The sequence below is a fragment of the Pristis pectinata genome, chromosome 23 (assembly GCF_009764475.1).
Source record: "Pristis pectinata isolate sPriPec2 chromosome 23, sPriPec2.1.pri, whole genome shotgun sequence".
Taxonomy (NCBI): Eukaryota; Metazoa; Chordata; class Chondrichthyes; order Rhinopristiformes; family Pristidae; genus Pristis; species Pristis pectinata.
Genome location: NC_067427.1, coordinates 10,588,963 through 10,615,048, shown reverse-complemented (window position 1 = coordinate 10,615,048; position 26,086 = coordinate 10,588,963). Strand labels below are relative to the sequence as shown.

Below are 26,086 nucleotides of genomic sequence, written 5' to 3'. Positions count from 1 at the left end.
TCGGAATTAAATCACTTTAAAATTGTTGTTCCGTGTTCTTAAAGTCGCAGTTTAACAAAGATCAGGGCGCTACTTGTAATTTGTTACCGCATTTGGACCCCAAAATATAAAAAAAGTGTATTAAATATCACACATCTGTAAGAGTATGCCGAATGTGAAAAGTGAATGAATTGCAATATAAGTGAAATTCTATTTGATTTTAAAATAATAATCTGGTTGATGAAATGCTTTACCATCAAATCTAAAACGCAGTCCCTAAATAGGAACTTCTTTTTTCAAATGAGGTTTTGGAAATTCAGAGTTCCACCAACGGAATACTCCTTTCTTTCCAAATAGTTAAAATTAGGAGCAAAATGTGGTCTTGGCTGGTCGTTTGTTTATATCATAAAATCATCGCTGTTCCCCCCCTCCCCCCCTCTCCCCCCCCCCCCCATTTACTGTCCATGTTCATCACAGTGGGAGAAACTTGTGAAAATCTGGCCCTTCCTCTGATGGCTTTGACTTGCATATCGAACCAAACCCCATCATTACCGCTTTACCTTCAAAACATTGATTTGTTGCAAGATTTGGAGGGTTCATTTTTGATTAAAGCACATAGAGTACGTTATACCTGGAGAATTCAAAGGATGTAGTTTATCAGTTGCGAGAGCCAGAAAGAAGTTTAAAAACCCGACAAAGCGTCGACCTTTACAACTGAATACTTCATTGATCTGAAACAACTTGCCGTCCTTTACAGCACATTTTGGCAACTCTTTTACACTGGCTAATGTACTAAGTTTATGTAAAGGCAATTAGATGGTTCTTAAGTAATATAGTGATCAAGTTAGTGGACTAGCATACAGAAGCACGGGCTGTTAGTCCATACACATGAGCCCGAGTCTCACCACGGACGCTGGGGAAATTAATTTTAATTAATTAAATCATTTGGCTTAAAAAACGTAATATCAGAGATGGTGAACATGAAACTACTTAATTTTCGATATAAGCACGTTCACTATTGTCCTTCAGGCCATTCTCACCTGGTGCAGCCTATGTGTGACTACCCCATCCCCCCAATCAATGCTAAATTGGCCTAACAAACCTCTGCGTTCAGGGGCCAATTGGACAATAAATGTGGGTTTTGCAGCGACGCCCTTGTCCCGTGAACGAATAAATCTGATCACCCAGGTAGAATATTTCTGTAGATTACTCCCGCCTCGCAAATCCCTCAGCTGTGAACATCAGCGGGTACAAAATTCAGACTGGTATGATTCAGGGGTTTTCAGACTTTAAGCATAGTTCATGTGGAAATGTATCCATTAAATGTCAGTCAGGAGCGGAGAGGCCACTTCATGTTACCAATATTAATGTGTCCGCGAAGAGTTACCAGCATTGTGCCCACTTACAACAGATACACTCGATACAATCCGCTTCAACCACAAAGCGGAGGCTCAAATTTGAACCAATGTGACTTAAATTAGGACAGAGTCCTGAACCGACTCAATGATACCACCCCAGTCGACCGAAATTCCATTCCCGCTCTGTTCGCCCGGTTAAAATGAATAGATCGACACCGCCACTAACACGAGAGAGACGGAGGGAGGAATTTTAGACAGATTCCCTTATATTTCCAACACAAATATCCCGCTGCATAATCTCCGGTTCTAGCTTTCTCATTTCAAAGTTGGGGGTGGGGGGAATAGAAAATGCAAAAAAGTGCAATTTTCAAAGTTGCTACTTTACTTTCCATTGCTGTTCTGCAGAGTGTTTAAATGATTCATCTTTTTAATATTTGCTCTATATTCAAAACACAGTCATGAAAATAAATTTCTTTAAAAAACGAAAAAAGACTTTAAACATTAAAATTAACCAGGGTACTTCAGATACATAATTTTTTAAAGTGCCACTTTCTAATTCGGTGGTTTGATCACCGCTGATGAGCAATGAGATTATACAAATATCATTAATAGTAGAATCTATACTACAGTAGGAAGCCACTGATCCGAACGTGTCAGCACCGAATGCAGCTCAGACTAGCGATCTGCTGCTGATAGGTCAGTAAAGGCAAAAAAGGAGAGGGAGATATCAGGAGAGAGAATCACTGTTTAAATATCACATACTGGGTGGGTGCATAAAACCGGGCGCTAAGACTGCATTTTACTGCTACAACAAGGTGATATTGAAGGAGCGACTTTCTCTCCAGCCTTTCATCCCGCCATTTAATTATTTATTTAAACCGTGAAAATATATTTCGCTTCTACCTGGCTTCGAATAAGTCACACCGCCAAAGATACCGGCTCTACACAGTGGAGCAATGCTTATTTCTAAGTACTCGTGTCATAGATACTTAAAATGCACACACAATTTGATGTGGTCTGCAAAATGAATTAGTCAAGTCTCTATCCTTAAGAGGTTTTCTTCTTGTAGAGAAATTGCCAACTCTTCGATTGGGAGAAAGTTGCAGGCTGCAGGAAGCCAAGGTCAATAAACTGGTCAGATGGCCAGAAAAGAGGCGAATGGAGCTTAGTTCGCAGAGGACCATTTGATAAGGGCATCAAGGCCGGGGGGCATGACATACAAGGCAGCATACCGAGAAGTGTAGACACCCCTCCAGATCTCTTCAGATAGTGGGAGTCAGGGTGAGTGGTTAAGGAGTACAGGAGCTAAATATCTTTGCTTTTTTTTGACCTATTGCATAGAGTATAGGAACAAGGAAAGTAAATTGGAAAGTACTGCATGCATTTCTGGTCACCGCGTTCGCGGAAGGTGGTAGTTGCAACGAATTGGACATTTCAGAGGAAGTTGCCAGGAACGGAGACATTTAGTTCTGAATAAGATTTTATTAGGCTGGGATTGTTGTCTTTGCCACAGGAGAGGATGAGTAGAGGCTTAATTGAGATGTATAAAAGTATAAGAAGGTTGGAGCTGATGGTGAAGCCTTGTTTCTTTTAGCCCGGTGGGATAACAATCAATAGGTATTTGTTTAAAGCAAATTGTAGAGAGATTAGAGGAGATTTCTCCCCCCCCCCCCCCCCCCCCCCCCCCTTGGTGGCGGGAGGTGACGAAAACTTTCTGCCTGAAAATAGTAATAGATGCAGAAACCTACTTTTTGGAACACCCTGAACTCCAAGGCCAGACATCAACAGCTCAGAAATGGGATTGGGAAAGCCGCCTCTTTATTGGTCGGTATGGACACAATGGGCCGAATAGCCTCCTGCGTCGTCAGTTTCCGTGACCACTGGCGGTGCTGTCCAACTGGATAGGCCTGTGATAATGCCAACACTTCCCCACACAGTGAATTGTTACAATTTGTGACACCCCCGCTCCCTTCCAAGCAAAGTTACAGTTACTTGGAACAAAAGGAATTGGCACCGGGAGGAAAACAAATGAACATTTCAAATCGGAAAGCTCATTAATATGAAGAATCATCCATTGGCGGGGAGGAGAATGTAGATACACAGGGTCTGCTCAATAGGTAGACAGCTTCAATAATTGGACTCTCTCGATTTTCCCTCGCTTTCGGGGCTTTTTTTTTACACATAGTTCTGACATTCTATACGTTATGGAGACGAGAGCAAATAAATGTCACAGCCGTCCACGTCCAGCGTGCGTCGTTCAACCTGGAGTGGTGGGATCCCTCGGCCGATACCCACCGTCACCACCAAAACACGCAGGGGTTGGGAACACCCCCCACCCTTGTTATACCTGTGTACTAATATCACATCAGGACAAGCATCAAGGCTGGGGCCGGTCAAGACGAGGTGAAACTGCTCCCGCTTTGGCCTTGTGATTTAGAATGGCATTTCCCCTCTCCCACGGACATCAGATCCCGCCACACCCCCTGCCCAAGACAGTGTCAGTTTGCGAAAAAGCACAAACTGATAATCCGGCCACATTTCCCTGTTACTTGCAGACCCAAACCCTGGGTGAATTATGTAACAGAGCACCACGGCCCGCTCTTTATGTTAATCTTTCTAATTATGTCTTCTCAACAGTCACTTTTCAGCGTTAATTTGAATATACTGATGGCGGCTTTGATGTTATGCTGAATAAAACTGGTCTCTAAAGGAAACGTTGATAATGGCTTCCAAAAATACAATGAAAAATAATCTAACCCGGGTAGTTTACTTTGGACCCTTTCAAATATCTTGCAAACTTCAGAATCTACATCTACAATTCTGAAAGAAAATACCCCATTCTTTTACCCGGGGGGGGGGGGGGGGGGTCTAGTTTTACATCGGTGCCAGGAGACTGCCACAGATCTCCAAGGGCGAGGGGGAAAGTTGCCTGAGTGTGTGAGATGGAGTTAGGGCAAAGTGCACGGCAGCTGATTAATTCACGAAGTTTACGATTTATTTTATTTGTATTTATTTATTTGCAGAAAGTTGGCTGTTTATCTTTGCTTGTTAGCGTGTGAAAGGGTCTGGCAAATCCCACCGGCCTTGAACAGGACTCAGGGTTAATGAAGTGACGGACAGAGACTCTCAGACACGCAGAACAAAAAAGCAGCACAACAAAACGAGAGGATTCTGCAAGGATTGACTTAAACCCAGGGGATAATGAGAGGTTTCTTATAATCTCATTGCTTAATAATGAAATGAAATAAGGGCACAACAAAGTTTTTTTAAAATTAAATTTATAACCTATCTCAAAGAGCAAAAAAAAACCCTCTCTGCTGGATGAGGTTTGCAAATAACCTATAATTAAAACCTGAAGATTAATTCGCCTTTCTTTGTTTTTAATGAGTTCAAAAAAAAGTAACGTATATAACATCAGATGGTGCAGCTGAGGAAAACCTAAATGTCATAAAAGACCAGATCTTTGAAAATCCAATACTTAAAACTGGCCTACAACTGAAATGGATCAAAAGATTTGCAGCTTATTTCTTCTCTTTTATCCTCTGGCAACAATTGCATCAATTAAATTTATTTTGGTATTAATAAAAACCGCAGCAAATGAAAATTGAAAACACCCTCTGTTTATTGTATATACAAAGGCAACCCCGAGTGTGAACAAAAGCAGTCCATACAGCTTCTTCCCATCCCCTCTCATGCTTTAATTTCCTAACACAATGTTGTTTATTGAATTCTGACTCCAATTAAGTAAACATGATTGACAATATTCCACGTGTTGGCATATCTTTAGTTCTGTTTTTTTTTTGGCCTGGTTAAAGGAACTTCAGCCTGCTTGGGGGGGGGGGGGATGTATTAAAATACAAGTGAAGCACATTGTACAGCTGAAACAGAGAAGTTGATCACCAGCATCATCTCAGAGGTAGAAGTCACTATCACATACATACCTGTTTTAGGCTCAAAGCAGTAAGCTATGTACCAGCTTGTTAACAAACAAGCAAAAATCATGACTCTGCAGCTCAGACACAGGTTTGACAAACACGAGACTTTGCTATCTGATAGCAAAAATGCAAACTGCTGGAGGAACTCAGCAGTTTTAAGCAGCATCTGTGGAGGCAGAGAGATGGCTGATGTTTGGGGTGCAACCTGATAACCAGCTGAATGGATTGAGAAAAGAACTTAGGAGCAGGCCAATCAGATCTTCAAGCCTGCCCCACCGTTCCACATTGACATCACTGCTCTGCCCCATTCTGTGCTCATTGCCCAAAGCCTTCAATCCCCTGATCTTTTTGACTACCCCCGATGATCTGGCCTCTACACACATGGCTTTGGTTAGTTTCCTGAATCTGCCAGCTATCTGTTATCCAGTGGGCAGGGTAAAATTTGTCATTCTTTTTGATAGATTGCAAAAACTACTTATACTTATATAGTGCAATTAATGTAACAGAACATTGCTAAGTGTTACCACATAAAACCTGGCACTGGTTTTTGGGAAGGTAACCAGAAGTAGGTTTTAAGGAACGCACTAGAAGAGAAGGGGTGGGGGTTTAGGGAGGAAACTCCAGAAGTTAAAGCTTAGGTAGCTAAAGACAAAGTTACCAGTAATGGAAGGGTTTATATTTGGGGATGACCAAGAGGCCAGAACTGGAGGACTGCAGAGATCGCAGAAGGTTATAAGAGTGGAAAAGATTACAGCTAGAGGAGGATGAATTTTGAAATTCAGCTGTGAGTTAATGAGCAGTCAATGCACATTAGTGAGGACACGGGGGGAGGGGTGGGGTGGGTGGTGAGTGGCCTTTGGACAACAGAACCTTGGATTATGTCATTTGTAGACTGAGGGAAGTTGGACAGGTATGTAATGGAATAATCAGAGACACAGGTAACAAAGACACGGGTAAGGATTTCAATAGGAGGTAGGTGATACTATTGGGCTGGTCACAGGTGATTTATGTGATGGTTTGGATATGTGACCCAAATCTCACCTCAAGGTCAAATAAGACACAAAGATTGACACTTGCCATACAGAGGGATGGAAACAGCAACTAGGGGGAACACAGCTACTGGAGGGTATTGATGACAACGGCTTTGGTTTTCTTTACATTTGGTTAGAGGAAATTTCTGTTCATCCATTACTGGATGCGGGGTAAGTAATTTGAGGTTTTAGAGACTGTGGAGGGGTTGAAGGAAGTGGCGGTGACGTGGAGCTGGAGGACGCCATTGTACATTTGAATCTGATTCTTTTGCCTTGCATGTAGATTGGAGACTGGGAGGGGTCCAGGCCAATCGAAGATCCTGGATTGAGAAGAATGGTACCAGTCGACTGCAGACCCACCCAGTTGGGTGATGATGGACAGGCACTGGAGAATGGCATGGCCAGTCAGGGCAAAGACTGCAGGAACATTGTGGCTGTAGTAATCAGTCCCTTCTCAGCATTCTCAAAGGATGATTAACTTTGATAACACATGCTTCCATATTGTAGCAGGGACAGAAACACAATAGGGATGATTCAAACAGGAGTTCTGGGAATGATAGGTCTGGATTGGGAAAATGTATAAAAGATTCAAGTAGATGGGAGAGGTAAGGGATGCTAGAAAGCACTCAGAAATCCAGGATTACTCTTTTTTTTGAGAAGAACTATTAACTGTGACAACTTACATCAGGGCCAGGAAGGGAGGTTGGTTGTTTAGCTTAGTAGGGATAGAGCCAAGAGAATAAGTGGGGGACACAATAAGGTCAGAGAGGGCATAAAGGGAAAATGGAACTGTGATCTCATTCCATTTCATGACATTTTCCTTGGTAGGTGTTCTGCAGCAACACAGGAGGTCTGCCCCTGTTTACATTCAGAGCAGAATACAGGATGAAGTCCATTTTCTCAGAAGTACACCTGCGGGTCACAATTGGTTAGAGTACTAATTGTCCATCTTTGGGACGATGTTTATATCTGACTTAGTATGGGGCTGGAGCAGGTTCTTGTTTCAAGACCTGCAAAAAAACCTCTGAAATTGATTTTAATTCGCATTAATTCAAATCTGTAACTATTTTATTTTCTTTTATGCAAATATAAGTTACAAACAATTCATTTAATGTCATAAAAACACAATTCCAGCAGACATCATCAGTTGGTTTGCCCTGTCCATCAGGGCAGTTCTGTAACTTGCTGCATCCTGCTCAGTGCTGCTAACTTCATAATGAGGGCACTTGACCGGGATTAATAGCATAGCCTTTGACAGAGTGTCTGCATGTGTTTGTGGTTCACTTCAGGTGTTTTCTGACTGGGGTCTGCGACTTTTTAAAAGGTTTTTGCTTCTTCTTTACCTTATAAAATTTTTCTCCAAGTCCACTTGAATATTCAGATTGTAATTTCAAAGCTACTTGGGCCTTAGCGGAAAGATTCCTGCCCAAGCCAGACCTGAGGAAGAGAGAAAGCTGTTAAGTAGCAATTCTTTACTAAGTGCAAGTTTAGAGAATAAAATGCTTAAAAGACAAGGCCAGCTTGGTGCAGCAAGCTGTAAATATTGTTGGGTTACTTGAAGATCACAGCAATAAAAAATATACACCAACTTCCAATCTGACACAGAATCATATTTGACCAATTTACCAGTAACGTGTGCCGAGAATTTCTAGAAGGCACTGATAACATGCGACATCAAAAAGTTATTGTGGAAAATAGGTGCAAAAGACAATTTTTTTTAAGTGTGGATGAAGATAACAAAACAAAGTAGACATAAATGCTATTTGACTGACAAGGTGTAGCAAGTGATGTGGTTATGGGATAAGTGCATGGACCCTGACTTTTACAATTTACATATAAGTACAAGTTGAGGTTGATACACTTATCCCTGTAGGCACTGAAGATACATTTATTAAATTTGCTCATGACAAAGCTAGTTAGAAAATTAAGTTGTGAAGTTGGTGGGACAAAGTGATATAGATAGGTTAAGTGAGAGGGTGAAGAAAGATCTTGCAAATGCAGGATTATGTGGGAAATGTGAGACTGTCCATTTTGGCAGGAAAAGTAAAAAAAAATCTTATCATCCCAATGGCGAGAGATTTCAGAATCCTGAGATGCAAAGAAATCTGGGTACCCTAGTGCATGATTTACAAAAGGTTAGGACACAGCAGGTAGAGCAGGTAATAAGGAAAGTTAACAGAATGTTAGCATGTATTGTGATAGGGAGGGAGGTGTGTCAGATGTATTGTTGACACCACATCTGGAGTATTGTGTAAAGTATTTGTTGCTTTATTTAACAAAAATGTGTTGGAAGCAGTTCAGAGCAGGTAAAGTAGACAAATGGGCAGGAAAGGTTGGAGTGGCAAGGTCTGTACCTGAGGGAATTTAGAAGCTTGAGAGGAGACTTGATTGAAATGTACCAAATCTTGAGAGGTGTTGAAATGGTGAATGTGCAGAGACTGTTTCCTGTTGTGGGAGAATCTAGACAGGGCCATTGTTTAAAAATAAGGGGTTGCCATTTAAGACAGAGATGAAGTGAATTTTTTTTCTACTTAGAGGGTCACAAGACTGATATTGTCATGCTTAAGGACAGCAAAAGCTGAGTCTTTGAATTTTTACAAGATTGAGGTAGATAAGCAAGGGGTGAAAGATTATGAAGAGTATAGGTAAGAATATGGAGTTGGGGTTACAGTTGGATTAGTCATGATCATATTGAATAGCTGAGCAGACTACAGGAGCTGAGTGGCTTCTTCCTACTCCTAATTTGTATGTTCATACTTAAAAATACAGCAAATTTTTAAGTTGTAAAATTGTCTAATGCATATTTGTACTTCAATACATCATACACATACCCAGAGCTCCAGTCCCAAACCTACATTAGATATTTATGCACAACCACCTTAAAGATTAGAAAAAAAAATTCCACTCGCTTATATTTTGTCCCATAAGAGATACAAATATGGGTGGAGCAAACTTCTGGAATCAATCTTCAAATTAAGCAAAGTTCAGGGTGGAACATAAGAATTTTGCTGGCATCCATAATTTATCCATCTTAAAAAATAAATACATTTGGGAAATTTATTTTAGAAGGAAGCAGTAGAAACATTGGAAAGCAGTGGTGCTTTAGAGTGGAGGGGGAGAATGGGACTTGGTAGGGAGAACATGCTGTAATTTGAAGGCTTTAAAGAATAATATTTGCTCTAAGGAAATGATTCCTTGGTATGTGGATGGTTCTGCATAGTGTAGGGACATTTCCCATGAGTTCCTTGGTCCATGCATTGCAATGCTTATTTTTAATTTTATTATGGAAGATTGGCTGTAAGAAATTTCAGTTTATTTTTAAATTAACGAACTGAGCTTCTTCAAAGGTGGGGAATGAAACAGCACAAGCCTATCTAGGTTATGTGGACTTCACTGGAGGTAGGAGTGTTATGTGTATACATTACCACTTCTGAAAGATATTCTGAAATCCCTGTGCTTGCTTTATATAGTCCTGGATCTCCTTAATATCTGATTTAGCCTTTTTAACTCACAAGAAAGATTGCAAAATAAAGCCTTTGAACTGTAACAGTGCGAGAACATTCTGCAGCACAGCAAGGACATCAAGTCCCCTTAAACATTCTGGTTAGTGATCTGACACATAAAAGAGGTTAGTTCTTAATCAATAGTTACCCTGATAGCAACAGATAAAGAATGGTGTAGGCACAGCTTAGCTCTCTGACCCATCACATTGAGTCACTGAAGGAATAAAGGCCTTCTTTGTAAACTAAAAGAGATGGGATTCCTTCAGTGGGAGATCAATGTTAGAGGACATGCGACATGGCTTTTACTGAAAAAGCAAAACATTTGTGGAATGTGGCCAAGGTTCCTTCAGCAACAGACATCTTGTATAAGAAACTAGGGAAAATATTCCTGTAAATAAAATGTCCTCAGCTCAGAATGATCAGATGTCCAAACAGGGTATAGTGCATTCTTAAACAGCAAGTAAAACTATTCATGAAGTTTCTTGCCTCAACATTTACTCAATGCAATATTTTTTGTATAAAAAAAAATCTTAATATTACACTTCATGAGTCCATGCACTGAATAATACCTGGACACTTCAGTAATACTTGAGACATCTCCTTTTCCACTGAACCTGTAGCTTAGAAATACTACAGTGGACACTCCCTCATCACCATCTGCTGGGATGTGTACTTGTAACTGACCAGCTCAACCTTTGTGGAATATGAAACTGTGCAAACACATTATGCCATCAGCAGTCTGACCAGTCCAATCAATGACAACAGTTGTAGAATGCCTGGGTATGAGACCTGTGTGATTGGTATTTAGCTGCTCCACTTTGTACATTACGATTTGCTCTATTTTTGTAATCACTTACATTATAACATCTAAAGAAGTAACTTCCATATGATAAATCAAGTAAGAGTGATGGAAGTGTACAGTGCACCTCGTATACCCTTTCATTTTGAAATAATACATGAAAATACACTTGATGAGCACCTTAATGTGATTCACTGGGACTCAATTATAGCCTTGTTCCTGTGTGTTGTTCCTCTTGTATTCTGAGCAATAGCCCAGGTGACAAGCTGGCAAATGATTGGTTGCTTAATCACCTTATTAGAAAGGTCCAGGTCAGTAATTAGTGGCTGTGAGAGTGTAGAGCACTGACAGACCTCATCAAATTCACATACACACACCTGCAATTAGGCCACAGACATCTCTGACAAACAGGTCATTAGCACTCTACTATAGGCAAAGAGTGGGGATGTGTATCTTGAAAGAGGAAACAAATTATGCTCTTGTATTACTTTTGCATTATTAGAGAGTTTAATGCAATTGCTAAATGACACTGATTTATCTCCACATTTTTTTTTTGAGGGTCATCGGATTTCCACTTCAATTCTAAAAAAACTGTCTAACATCTTCCCTTTCCCTTTAATCAATGGGAATCACACAACTTCAGGCAAGGCAGTGGGGAAAAAAAAGCAAAAGTAAACTGGGAAAACTGTACAGAGATGGTGGCACTAGTTCAAGAGTGCTCAGTGCCAGACAAACCCACTGTGGGACTAATTGACCAAGCACCCACTATTTCAATTGCACATGTATGCATATGTTGGCCAGTATTTGGTACAATACCAGTTTGCAATATATCTGCAAGGAGACAGGGCAAGTTGAGAATTATTAATTAGTGCAAAATAGGCAATTCTCTAAATTCTTTGAAGGATTTTTAAACAATAATGTCAAAGGCATGAGATATTTCTCTCTGTGGAGGATACTTTACCTGCTGAACATTTTCAGCATTTTCTATTTTCATTTCATCTCCAACTATTTACGGACCTTCCAGGTAATTAGTTTGAACAATGTATGAAGGTAAATCCTCTCCACAGTTCTGCCTTCCCCGTGGTTGGGTCATTTGAGAATAACGACACAACAGCTTTCTGTGGAAGTCATTTTTCTGTTAACTTGCTCACTTAGTTAACATTAATTTCTGTCACAATACGCAAAGCTGGAGTGGGGAAGGGTGAGAAAAAGTTGTGGGCAAATGTGAGGAGGTGGTTGGGCAAGGACAAAAAGAGAAAGGTTTGGTAGGTCCAACAACTTCCACTGTTCACAAATATCCTAATACTCTCCCATTGTTCCTTAAGTGCACAAATTACCATCAAGGTTTGAACAACATAATTCATGAACAGTATGAACTGAGCTTTCAGTTTGCATCATTACATGCACACTGACACATTCAGCATCTGCCAGAAGTCCTGGACTTGCAGACTTGGAGATCCTAAATAGATTTTTTTGCATCAGTATTTACTCAGGAAACTGGCATAGTGGATATGGAAGGAAGGAAGGGAAACAAGCAAATAGTGTCATGGAACATATAGAGATTAAAGAGGAGGAGGTGCTTGCTGCCTTACAGCGAATAAAGGTAGCTAAATCTCCCGGGCCTGATAAAATATTTCCTCATTGAGAGAGACTAGTGTAGATATTGCAGGGGCCCTGGCAGATACATTTAAAATGTCCTTAGCCATGGGTGCAGTGCTGGTGGACTGGAGGGTAGATCATGTTGTTCCGTTGTTTAAAAAAAAGGATCTAAAAGTAAAGCAGGTAATTACAGGCCAGTGAGCCTGACATCAGTAGTAGGTAAATTATTGGAAGGTGTTCCAAGAGATCGGATATACAACTATTTGGATAACCAAGGGATAATTAAGGATAGTCAGCATGGTTTTGTGCGTGGTAGATCGTGTTTATCGAATCTTGTAGAGTTTTTTTTGAGGAGGTTACCTAGAAAGTAGATGAAGGAAAGGCTGTGGATGTTGTCTAGATGGACTTTAGTAAGGCCATTGACAAGGTCCCACATGGGAGGTTATTTCAGAAGGTTCAGAAACTAGGTATCCATGGAAAGGTTGTAAACTGGATTCAAAATTGGCTGTGTGGGAGAAGACAGAGAGTGGTAGTGGATGATTGTTTCTCAGACTGGAGGCCTGTGACTAGTGGTGTGCCTCAGGGATCTGTGCTGGGGCCATTGTTGTTTGTTGTCTATATCAATGATCTGGATGATAATGTGATAAATTGGATCAGCAAGTTTGCTGACGACACTAAGATTGGAGGCGTAGTGGACAGCGAGGAAGGCTTTCAAAGCTTGCAGAGGGATCTGAACCAACTGGAAGAATGGACCAGAAAATGGCAGATGGAATTTAATGCAGACAAGTGTGAGGTGTTGCACTTTGGAAGGACAAATCAAGGTAGGACATACACGGTAAATGGTAGGGGACTGAGGAGTACAGAGGAACAAAGGGATCTGGGAGTTCAGATACATAATTCCCTGAAAGTGACGTCACAGGGAGACAGGGTTGTAAAAAAAGGCTTTTGGCATCCTGGCATTCATAAATCAAAGTATTGAGTATGGGAGCTGGGATGTTATGGTGAGGTTATATAAGACATTGATGAGGCCAAATTTGGAGTATTGTGTGCAGTTCTGGTCACCTAACTATAAGAAGGATATCAGTAAGATTGAAAGAGTGCAGAGGAGATTTACTAGAATGTTGCCGGGTCTTCAGGAGTTGAGTTACAAGGAAAGATTGAACAGGTTAGGACTTTATTCCTTGGAGCGCAGAAGAATGAGGGGAGATTTGATAGAGGTTTACAAAATTATGAGGGGTATAGATGTGAGTAGGCTCTTTCCACCTAGATTAGGAGAGATAAGTACGAGAGGACATGGCTTTAGGGTGAAAGGGGAAAGGTTTAGAAGGAACATTAGGGGGAACCTCTTCACTCAAAGAGTGGTGGGAGTATGGAACGGGCTGCCATCTGATGTAGTAAATGTGGGCTCACTCTTAAGTTTTAAGAATAAATTGGATAGATACATGGACGGGAGAGGTCTGGAGGGTTATGAACTGGGTGCAGGTCAATGGGACTAGCGGAATAACGTTTCGGCACAGACTAGAAGGGCCGAATGGCCTGCTTTTCTGTGCTGTAGTGTTCTATGGTTCTACATGGTCATTGGTCCAGGATTTATTCCTACTTGAATGGCTGAATGCCTTCAGTTTCCTTTGGAATCACAGGCCACAATTAGCATGATCCAGCTCATTGGCAATTAAACCCTAACACAACCTATCAAGTCCACTGCAGCTCATTCAGTTGGCTCTCAAAACTCAAAACTCTCAGTTAGCTCGAAGGCAATGGCTGATGGCATTTCTCATTAACATTCTGACTCCATTATATCTGCAGATAGAAACCAGAACATCAACTCAATACATTTAACTGCAACAAAATAAGTTTTCCGATGCAGTTGATTAGAGGAGTTAAAATATGTTTAATGTTTCCTAAAAAAATCAATTCCAAATTCATTTTGAAAGTACATTACACCAAATATAATTCATAGAATCATTGAAAACATACGACTCAGGAGGCTGCCAATCAACTGTGCCATTGAAGAACAAGCTACACAGGCTAATCCTACCTTTTTGCACTAGGTCCATAGCCCTGCCGGTCACAGCCCTTCAAGCATACGTCCAAGTACTTCTTAAACGTTATGGATATTTCTGTTTCTACCCCCTTTTAGGCAGGGAGGTCCAGACCCTCACAACCTGCTGAGTGATGTTTTTGTTTCCTGATCTCTCTTCAGTTTTCTCTATGAATTATTTTACACCTGTATGCTTTGGTTTTTGTCACGTCTGTTAGGGGAAATAGGTTCTTCCTATTTATTTCATGTATGCCTCTTATTATGTTATACGCCCAATGAAGTACGCCTGCCAGCCTCCGCAGTTCCAAAGGAAACAACCCTAACTTACCCAATCCTTTCTCATTGCCACAATTTTATGGTCTTGGCCAAAACTTATAAGCCTCCTTTGCACTCCCTCCAGTGCAATTGCTGTAATATGGCGTATGTAGAACTCAAGCTGTCATCCAACTATTGTACACAGTTTTCTCTGCTTACATTCTATGTCTTGGATAAGGGAGCAGCCTGCATGCCCTTTTAAGCAACTCTTTGATCTATCCTGTTATGTTTAAGGATGTGTGGACATTCAGTCCAAGGTCCTTCTCTTCTCCCACACCCCACAGTATTGCCCCAGTATTCCCTTGCCCTGTCACATCTCCCCACATGCATGACCTCAGTCTTCTCCAGAATTCCATTTGTCAATCTAGTAAATAAAGCATGGCCTGTATTATACTTTGATTTCTCATACAACAATCTCAAGACTTCTGCTGCAAGTCAGTAAAGATAGGCAGTACATTGAAATACAGTGTACCTTAGATTAGTGCAATCACTGTAACTACCTGCCTCCCCCTTCCATTTTAAAAGTGGGAACCATACTGAAAATAATTCCCTGATTAGCTGAAAATTGGCTCCTATCTACCAACTGATTGACACCTCAAATCCACATGTTAATTCTGGCATCTTGACTAAATGTCAATGAAGTAACTCATTTATAGAACCCCATAGTTATGAATCTACTCAAGTCCAGATACTTTGTTACTTTCCAAACACTTCATTGTTCCGGTGGTGCCAAGCTCAACAGGATACACAAGTTAACGATGCTGCAATGCATCCAGTCACCAGGAGGTGCTCATATTCACCAAGATTGGTTCCCCTCACATAAGAACAGATGAAATAGAAGTTTAAGCCATTCAGCCCCTCATGCCAGCTCTGCTGTCTGATAAAATCATGGCTGATCTCTGACCTCAGCTATTTTCCTGCAATAATCCCCATCTTTTTGTTCCTTCAATAACTAAAATCCATCAATCTCAATACTGAATATTCTCAGCAATTTTGCTTCCACAGCCCTTCTGGGCAGAAAATTCCAAAGATTCACTCTCCTCTGGGCTAAGGAATTTCTTCTCATCTTTGTCCTGAATGGCCCACCTCTTAATTTTAAAATTGTGACCCCTGAGCCAGGGGAAACATTATCCCTGCATCCATTATATCTAGCCCCTTAAGAACTCTGATGCATCTAAACACAAGACCACATTGGCCCAGTCTGCTTGATTGCTCTTCATATGACAAAACCAGCATCCCAGGAATTAATCTGGTATTGCAGAGATACCTTCTGTAGGGAGGGAGATGAGACCTGTGGATGATATTCTAGACACAGTCTCACTGGGGCCGTCTACAATTTGAGTAAGGTTTCTCTACTCTTGCACTCAAATCCACTGCCCCAGCCATCTCATCTGAAAACATGGCAGCTGTTTCTCAAATACATACGTAGGGATTATTTTATTTGTTGCCATCATTACAATCAATGGGGATAGGGGTTGGGATATCAGAGAAGCAAGAGGGCATAGGTTTAAAGTGAGAGGAAGGAGTTTTAAAGGGTATCTGAAGGGAACGTGTTTTTTTTTTACACAGATTGGTTGATATCTGGAACGCACTATCAGGATAGGTGATGGAATCAGATACAATCACTATGTTTTAGAGATATTTAGACAGGCACTTAAATAGGCAAGGCACAGAAGTATATGGACCTAATGGAGGCAAACGGAATTAGTGTAGGTGGGCAAAAGGTTCAGCATGGATGTGGTGGGCCAAAGGGCCTGTTTCTGTGTTGTATAACTCTATAAATTTGATTTTAATTGCTTGTTCTCATGGTAGTAAACCTCATTAAAATGAAAAATGTAAAGACAGGCAATCTATTAATTCAAGGGGGTAGAAAGATGGGTGTTTTCACTCGCTGAACTACCGCTTCCACAACATGCATCTATCCTTGGAGGTGAATGGATAAATACACTGGAAAGGAAACAACAATACCACATAACACTATTAAAGCAAAATGCTAAACAACCACTTTAAAAAGCTGACAATGCCCATAGAACAACTTAACCTTGCAAAACAGCACATTCTAATTGCTCTTTCACTCACGAGAGACAAAGGTCACTCATGGGAGAGGATTCACTGACATTTCATAGCAGTAAACCATTTCAGTGTACAGTTTGAGGTCTTCACCACCGCCCCACCTCAGTGGATGGTTTGACTGAAAAATCCTCCCTTCAAAAGCCAAACAAGCACAATTAAAATCCTACACAAATCAGGTTAGAATTTTGTTCAGAAAATAAGTAGTTACTGGCCATCACAGGGTTAAAGGCAACAGCAAACTGTGTAATCCTGTAATACATTGGTGTCCCTTCTTGTTATGGAGCATCCCACTGCACTAACAACAGTCAGTGCATTATTACTGAGGATCAAAGCCCCCAACCCTGTCTCACATGCTCTTTATCAGTTAATCACTCTATTCATCTCTGAATAATCACCCTGCTAAATCCTCTCCCTATCTCCCAGCACATGGGTATTTGATTCCTGATGGCCATCTGCCGGTAAGGGTCAAGCAACAGAATACAGCCTCTTGCCCTAGTCTGTTCTCTAGGGAAGTCTGGTCCCTGTCAGTACTTTCTCCTCAGCATTACAGACACATTGGTAAATGCTGCAAGTGAATTAAACTTAAAAGACAATTAAGGAATCAAGGTGATGTCACCTTTTGAAATTGGTGAAACTGCATTTAGTCTAATTGTTGTCACCGTTACAATCATCCATTGGGGATAATTTGTTTTTTTGTTGTTTATTCATAGGATAGGTTAGGTTCTCAAAATGCAATATGTAAAGGCAGGCAATTTATTGATCAAGGTACTGAATCAATACATTGTCCATCTTTACAGATACTATTTCTTCCAGTGGCATCACTGGTTACACAGCTGTGCAAAATAATTGTCTGTTGTTTTAATAACATTACAGATCTTTTAACTGGCATGTTCATGGCACAGCAGATTTTCCAGTTGCAGTGTTACCTACCACACTGCAACAAAACTGCAAGTCCATTCACTACAGAGACCAGGCTTTTCAAGCCTAAACTTTGCACATTACTTTCACAGCTCAAGTTACTTCTCTTATTCTAGCTGTGGGTCCTGGCTCTTTTCCTAAGCCTCTTGATTAAAATAAAATTCTCACCACCTTTCCAGTTCGAACATCATGTAAAGACTTAATGCATCCCAATTACACATGGAAAAGAAAGCAAAATGATTGTCAGAGTCTATGATGAAAATTACCTGAAGATTGTTTCATCATTCAAGAACGAGAGTCAGGTGCTGGCCTGAAAACATGGGGAATGATAGGAGTAAGTACTGTTCTTTTACCACCAGTAGATGCCACTAGCAGAATCTATAAATATATGCATGAGTGACATCAAAAGGCAGAGTGTAGATATTACACAGCGTTCTTTTTTTTCCAAATGTTTCTCTGTATCCACATACCAAGGAGAAAATACTTAAGAATTTCAGCTATTGCCGGGATATTACTTCTGTAAAGAGTATTATGTTACTGGTTTGTAACTTAACATATTACCTTCACAATGATGTACCATCATATACATTGTTGTGGAAAATCAAAAAAAATGGAAAACGCCTGATGGGAACTTTCTCAGAAGATGCAGCTCCCTCACCCTTGAAAAATAAAATTAAGTCATGGGCCACTACCAAAGCATGATACTGCCTTACTCTGCTACGCTTTCACTCTTAAATGAGATTATGGGATAACTGGGCAGTAAAAGCTGCGGAGTCTGCATGGCTGTCATCAACACTGTTTTATGATGGACAGACGAGAGGCATACTTCCCCTGTGGCCCGTGTCATTGGGTTGGTCACTGCTTTGTCATAAGGTCAAGGTCTGAATTCCCACAACTCATCCAATGCAAAAGTAAATCTCACAATCAATCTTTGATGTCTATTGCCAAATTTAGTGTATGCCAGCAATTAAGAAAATAATTTTCTCAAAATACAACACAAGATATAGCAGAATGATAGATGATAATCTAATTATATTAATACTGTTTAGTAGATGCTGGCAATCTTATTGGTTTAATTTCTTTCATAGTGCATAGAACTTTTAAAGATAGTGCAAGCACAAATACCGAGGCTTTGCTATAGGTGTTATTTCTTAGCAAAAAGATGTAGCATGGTGGCTGGGTGGCTGCAATGGGAAATGTTAGAAAATTTATCCCTGTACTTAAAGAAGAAAAACTTGAATTGATACTAAGTCAATAAATCCAGGTCCCAAAACTGCTGCCAGTCAAAGCATAACAGCCATGAAACTTGAAAGAAAGGCAGCTACATGAGAAAACGGTTCCCCACTGTTCCTGTTGTAAAGATTATAGAATAACCCCTTGGGGATCTGTGCAACAGAGGGCGCACCATTCACAAACAGACAGCAGTATGAGAAGCTAAATACAATCTGATCAGCTGAATGGGAGCCAGTTGGTCGCTTACACTAGGAGCAACCACCCTAAGCCACATTTCTTTTGTTCTTGCCGTCCACTTTTGATCACCGATTTGTGTGTCTTGCTAGCTCTTTGCTACAAGTTTTCGTTCAATACAATTTGGACCACCTACTTCTCCACATCTTATTCTAAATTCAGCGGGTAGGAGGTGCAAACCAAGTGAAGCAAATTTTACTCTGAAACTCCTCCTACCAGACCAATCAAGAATTAGTGAAATACCTGAAAGAATCACGATATCCAACCAAACACTGGTAGAGTTTTAAATGTACTTGTTGTCTTAACATTGAATGACAGGCACCCCCTGACAATGTGACCAGACAGCTCAAAATTAAATGTTTAAAGACCATAATTAAGATAGTCATTTTATTTGTGGGAGGTAAGCTCAAGGAGAACAGTCAGCTAAGGCTAAAGATTAGATGAATCCGAATCAGTGTGAAAAGTGAACAAAAAAAAGAAAAATTTTATTGAACAGCTGGTTCACAACAGCATTGAGAAGGTCACAATAACTTTCTACAGAATATTACAAGTCTGGTTGAGCTAATTAAGTATGCACCGATAGGTAACCCAGAGTCTCTTGCCTAGTTCCTGTTTCCAAAGCACAAGACGGAGATGGTGAGATAGACAGAAAGGATTCCAGTGTTGAACCCAAGTGACCAAAGGCCTCAGTAGCAATGGTGCAAAGGTAGGAAGAGGGAAGGGGCTTTGGATAAGAGGCTGAAGTCAGAGTATAAACCTCCTTCACAAGTAGGTAAGTGTGAGGGAGGAGGGAGAGAACACAGAAACAAACTACTAACCAAACTAACAGTTTTCAAAATTAAAATCACTATTTCATTTAAAACTTCGAAACTGTGTTGAAATATAAATCAATAGGTCAAATCTACGCGGGCCATTAAATCATTAGAACAGCATCATTTACACACTAGGTTTCCAAAGCAGCCCTGATGTAACAAGAATCACATCAAATAACTACACTAAAGACATAAAAGGGAAAAAGAAAACATAAATCCTTAACAAATCAAGCCTCCAGTTAGTGTATGTACTGGTCTACTTCCAAAGCAACAGTCACAGCAATACAGGAAAATAACTGATTACAATATAACTCAAACGTAGTCTGAGTAACAAAAAGAGATTGGCCATCATGTGTCTACATTAGAAGGGAACCCAACAGAACCAAATGACAATAGAAGGTTTCACTCAAAAGAAGGAAGCCCAACTTGCCAGCTGACAGGAGCATCCTTGTCTAACAGGTGCTCAGTTTACACAAACCTCTTATTGTTTATTGTACTAAGTAGCAGCTGTTTACTGCACCAGCTACTAACCCTACCCCCCGCTCTAAAGCAATCCCCTGACACAGACAGAGACAAGTGAGTGCTTTCAATCGGGTCAAGTTTAAATTGTTGTCTATTCTATTAATTGCAGCACAAGCTGTGATCTGACACATTACTACAGGCATTACAGAGAATAATAAAGGTAGTTATCGTCAGTAAACAGACAGTTTAAAAATAGATCCTTTTAATTAACATTACTCTGTTTGACAAGGAGGACAGAGCAGCAATTGGGGCTACACAAGAGTTTTGTCTTTTTGTGGATAATGTTCTTTGAATTCCAGCCTTGATTTGGTGCCATACCTGGGAGTTAGAAGCTATAGTTGAATAAACATGAAGGACTGCATCTGGGATGGGGTTACATTTATAAAGATAGGGATTTCTATTCTCCCCTTTATTGGAAATAATCTCCAAATGCTGCCCAAGGCAAGAAGTTTGATGTATTACAATCTTCAACTATGACAGAAGATGCTCATAATTCAACTTAATAATCCCCCATCACATCAGATTCCCCCGTCACAACCCTTGCTGTCTTTGAGACCTCCCACACAACCCTTGCAATCTCCAGCTCCCCCAATTCAATCATTGTCTCTCTCAATATAATCCTCCCGATCACTGATTCTCCCAATAAACCCTTGCCACCTCAGTCTCCCCCAACACAACTCTTGCCTCTCCTGAAATAATCCTTGCCACCTCTGACTCTCCCGACACAACCCCTTACCCCAATTCCCCACACTCCCCAGTGACCTCGGGCTTCTCACCACTGCTACTGTGGCCTTAAAACTCCACCCTCCACCATGATCTTCAATTAAACCTTACTCAAACATCCAAGGAACCCCTGACTTCCCATCAATCACCGCTACCCCTTTCTCCCCCCCCCCCAAACCTAGGGTAATCTCCTACTTCTCTGGCATTCGTTTACATGCCCAACAGGAAGCTAGCCTGTCAATCTGGCTGCCTGTTGGGCAGAAAACCTTCCGAGAATGGTTAAAAGATATCATGCAGTTAATCTCAGCAGGGTGGCTGGGAAACCCAAACTTCCTAGTTCCCCATCCAGAATTCTTTCATCCCAGTCTTTTCCCAGTCCTGATTAAATATTGAGGCCAATGGTTCAAGCTGGGCATAATTTCATGGGTCTCAACATGGGTCTCTCCAGTCTCCTGCCTAAGTGCAAGTTTTTCAAGGCAACTGGGGATAAGCAATTAATGCTGGGTTTGCCAGCTCAGCTCAAATATAAGAATTAGTTGAAAAAGTTTCAAATGTTTCCCATTGTCCTGAAATGGCTCTAACTTAGTCACAAAGACTGTATCCCCTCTGCATTTGAAGAAATTAATCATACCATGGCTCTCTTCATTTGTGAAGTGCTGCAAGAGTATCTTTGCTTATTTCCTGCTGTAACCAGAGTAACTCCAGTAATAAGTTCTCTTCGTCCCTCTACAGTGTGACTTTGAGTCTACCCAAGGATACATTAATATCTCTCCTGTTCTCACTTCCAGGCTGCCTCGGTGCAACTTCACCCACAGATACAAGGTCGATCTTATATACCCATAAATACTAGGCTTCATCACTTTTACCAGTTCTTAGTTTCCCAAAGTGACTCTAGATGGTCACTGCTTGTCCTTAACCAATCTCAGATCTGCTACGATTTACTCCAGTTAAATATTCAATTCAAAATCATTTTTAACTCCCAGTCGAATTTCCACCTCCTTCCCAGCATCTGACTTAGGCTGAAATCAGATTATTTGCAACCCTTTAATGCTACTTGAATGCCTGGTCATTTTATGACCATGTCCTCTCCATCACAATAACCTATTTCTACCTTTAGTATCATACTGATTCGACTCATCTGCTGCTGAATCCCTCTCGCACATCGGTATCATCACTGGACTAGACTATTGCAATGCATGGCTGATGGACCTCTCATACTCTAACTATCACTTCAGCCCATTCAAAGCACTGCTGCCCATAATCTATCTCAATGAACTCCATTTGCCTACATGGTTCTCAGTCCCTCAACATCTCAAATATAACATTCTAATTGTTAATCCTTCCATAGTCCTCTTTCAGTGTTACATCCTTACCTACATAGAGGCATAGAGAAATACAGCATGGATACAGGCCCTTCGGACCAACCAGTCCATACCGACCACAGTGCCCACCCAACTAGTCCCAATTTCCTGCGTTTGGCCCATATCCCTCCAAGCCCTGCCCCTCCATATACCTATCCAAGTGTTCCTTAAATGATACTATTGTACCTGCCTCAACCACTTCCAGTTAATTGGCCACTATAAGTTACCCCTAGTGTATAGGTGAGTGGTAGAATCTGGAGGGAGTAGATGAGAATGTGGGGAGAATAAAAAAAATGGGATTGATCTCAGATTAGTGTAAAAAGGGTGTTTGATGGTCAGCACAGCCTCAGTCTCCATGCTGCATCTCTCTATGACTCGAGTATTTTCCCCATATGTGTTACCTTTCAGTGGTAGTGAGCATCTGCAATCTCTGAATTTAGTACTCCTCAGCAGTTTCAAGAATCACAATAATCAGTCATTTTCCACGCACTGTTTATTAAGGTGGTGACTGGAACAACTGCAGCAGAGCTAGTTCTAAACTGTTTTTAAATTGATGGCTTTTCCAAGGTATACTGTTTAGCAATTTTATTTTAGTTTACTATGACATTATTCATTGCCTGTAGCCCTAATGCCAAATCAGGTCCCTTCCCAAATAGATCTCAAAATTAACTGTAAACAAGTAAACAAAATTTAGTGTGACTTCCACCCAAATAGATACATTAAATCCTAACCCATGTAGGTTCCTGCAAGAACAGTCCCAATTTATCACAGCTGTTGCCACAATGGTATACATCAATCAAAGAACATCCTCCTACAAGATTCCAGTTCTTTCTCCCTACTCTATTCTTGATTCTGGTTTCCTGTGAACAACTTCACCCCACTACAGATGATCATTTTCTGGAGATTCTTCCCACTCTCTGTCCCCTCAAAAGAGCAACAGATGTTTAAATGTTAGCTGAAGCATTTAATATTTGAGGTGTTGATGGACTGAGAACTGTTTAGATCATTAGTAACGGAGGTGATAGGCAAGTGGATCTCTCCATCTCTAGGAAAAGATTACTACTTAGTGGTACACAGCAGTTCCAGCAACCCTGGTTCAATCCTGACCTGGGGAATTACACATTCTTCCTGCGACTGCACGGGTTTCCTCCCACATCCCAAAGATGTGTGGGTTGGCAGGTTAATTGGCTGTTGTAAATTGCCCCTAGTGTAGTTGAGTGGTAGAATCTAGGGGAGATTTTGGCAATGTGGAGAGGATAGAATGGGATCAGTGTAAAAGAGTGCTTGATGTCCATGGTGGACTCCGTGGAATGAAGGGCCTGTTTCCGTGCTGTACGATTCTTTCGCTGTTGTGGACAATTTGACTTTGGTGGCCAAGTCTGATAACAGTTAATACCTATCAATGCACACGATTCCATAAACAGTGATCAGGACTAAACTCAGGAAAAGTTGGTAATTCTATTTAGTGCCCTTGGCTGTGTTCTGAAAATGCAGCTAAGATCAGACCTCAGCAATTCATGATCTATTCGCTTTGCCACACAATACATGGTACAATGGTAGGAATATGAGAAATGTATTACTTAATCAAATATTATATAAGGACAGAATATATGGCATTTAAAAAAAAGTATAAACATTTACCTGCATTTATTATGTGAGCACATTTTAATGTTCACAGAATCTCTATACTTTGACTGCATAAAAGATCCTACAGAATATATACTGAGAATAAAGGCTTTCAAACAATGGCTTTGAAGGCACCCAAATATTTTGTTAGCTCAGATTTCTGCCTGTCTAGGGATGGGTACACCATATCATGACTCAGTGCCTCCTTCATATAAAAGTGTTTTCTTCAACAATGGTAACATTTTTCCTCTGGGTATCTGACAGTCTTTTATGAATTATAATAAACAATTCAATATCTGCAAAGTCAATATCTGCATTGAATCCTTTATAAATTACTGACCTGGAAAAGACCAATGTGCTAGAACAGTAATTACAACAATAAATCAACACAAGAAAAAGAAAATCGAGCAGTGAACATCTTATACCACTGATGTTAAAAATCTTTTATCTTTGTGTACAATTCCATTAAGGATTCCTGCATTTATAATGAAGATTGCCAATGTAAACATGTCATATAATTAAACCACCCTACTAGAGGTGGCACTAGAGACCTTTGGTTTTGTGCCTGTACTGCAAAGAAACTCTGTACTCATAGAACATAGAACACTACAGCACAGTACAGGCCCTTCGGCCCACAACGTTGTGCCGACAAACTACCAGTTGTTCAACAGTTCCCACTCAACCAAGTTCTGGAACTTGCAGATCCATTGTAAGTGTGGGCATACTGAGTGACAGAAGCCATGCCAGCTACGATTCTGCTCTGTTGCTGCATTTTATGTGGACTTCAGTAAATGAACCCAGTATTTCCTGAGATTACTCTGCAATAAACTGAGGAATCAACCTCTTCAATCCTTTGCCAGTTAGGACAGGAAAAGGATCAGAGACTACATTCACTTCAATGGGGAAACTCAGACTTTACAGCACTTGTTTTCAATTAACTACTTTAATTTTACAGCCATTTTAGACATCTCTGTATACAAAATGCCTACAGCTTTTAACAAGAGACAAAAGGACAAAAACCCTGCCTCAGCTTTACCTCCTGTCAAAGCCTGTTCCTTGGATGGTGGGTGAAGTTAAGGGGGGAGGGGGTGTGGTGCAGGCAGCATGGGCACACATGTTCATTAGATCTCACCAGTATGCCACCTAAAGGTTCATTTCACTTCACCAGATGCCTCTCGGTTACAGGTACCGGTATTTCTTGATGCTGTATTTGTTCAAATGCTGCCTTGATGCCAAGGCCTTATATCTGGAATACAGCAGTTTGCTCCACTAAACAAATAGTGTAACTTTTTCTAAGACTATATTAGTACATGATATGAGCACGTGGACAGAAGGCATGCCCTGAATTGGGGATTGAAATACATCTGCACACAATGAGCAAATTATATCCTGCTTTCTAACCATCAAAGGCAACACTGTGCCTTCTCTCTATGCAATGACATTGAAAAATGATTAGTTTAGAGCTTCAAATAATGCAACAAAATTTGAACAGCAGAGGTTATACACAGCAAAGCAAAATGAAAACAAAGAAACCAACATTCACGCCGATGCACAGGGTGAAACTGATGCATTGCAGCTTTGGAGAATAAACTCTATTCCTCCATTCACCTCACCAACTTGTTGCCTAGAGGCCAAAAAGATGGAAGTCAATTAAAAATGAAATCCATTATTGTGATATTTACATCATTTTTAGATAGTGAACACTACAGGGAAACAAGCTAGTAACATTACAATTTCAGCAAATCTATCCAAAATTATTAATCATCTCTCATTGTGCGCATGTTCTGGCCTCTACAGCGTTGTGATAATTTTGTCACATTGCCACTTTTTTACCATCAGATGCCCACAGTTATAATAGAAATAACTCACATAAAAGATGCCATGCTATTAGTTACATCCTCCTCCACTAACGGTCATGATCCACTTTGTGCCTTTAACAAAACTGTATTCCATTGGATTTCTATACTCCAAACAATTTTACTCTCAGCTTCCAAGCAAGGATGACTTTAAAATGGGAAAGTGAA

At 40.6% G+C, this 26,086-nt stretch overlaps 1 protein-coding gene across 1 annotated transcript in view; it reads right to left on the bottom strand.

The window, feature by feature from the left end:
• Positions 1–7,353: 7,353 nt before the first annotated feature.
• The window catches only part of ddx31 (DEAD (Asp-Glu-Ala-Asp) box polypeptide 31), an 86,049-nt gene continuing 67,316 nt past the window's right edge, over positions 7,354–26,086 (bottom strand). The window contains exon 20 of the mRNA XM_052037075.1: positions 7,354–7,740. Within this exon, the coding sequence (XP_051893035.1) occupies positions 7,584–7,740 (157 nt within the window). The 3' untranslated portion in view covers positions 7,354–7,583. The remainder of the gene's footprint in view (positions 7,741–26,086) is intronic.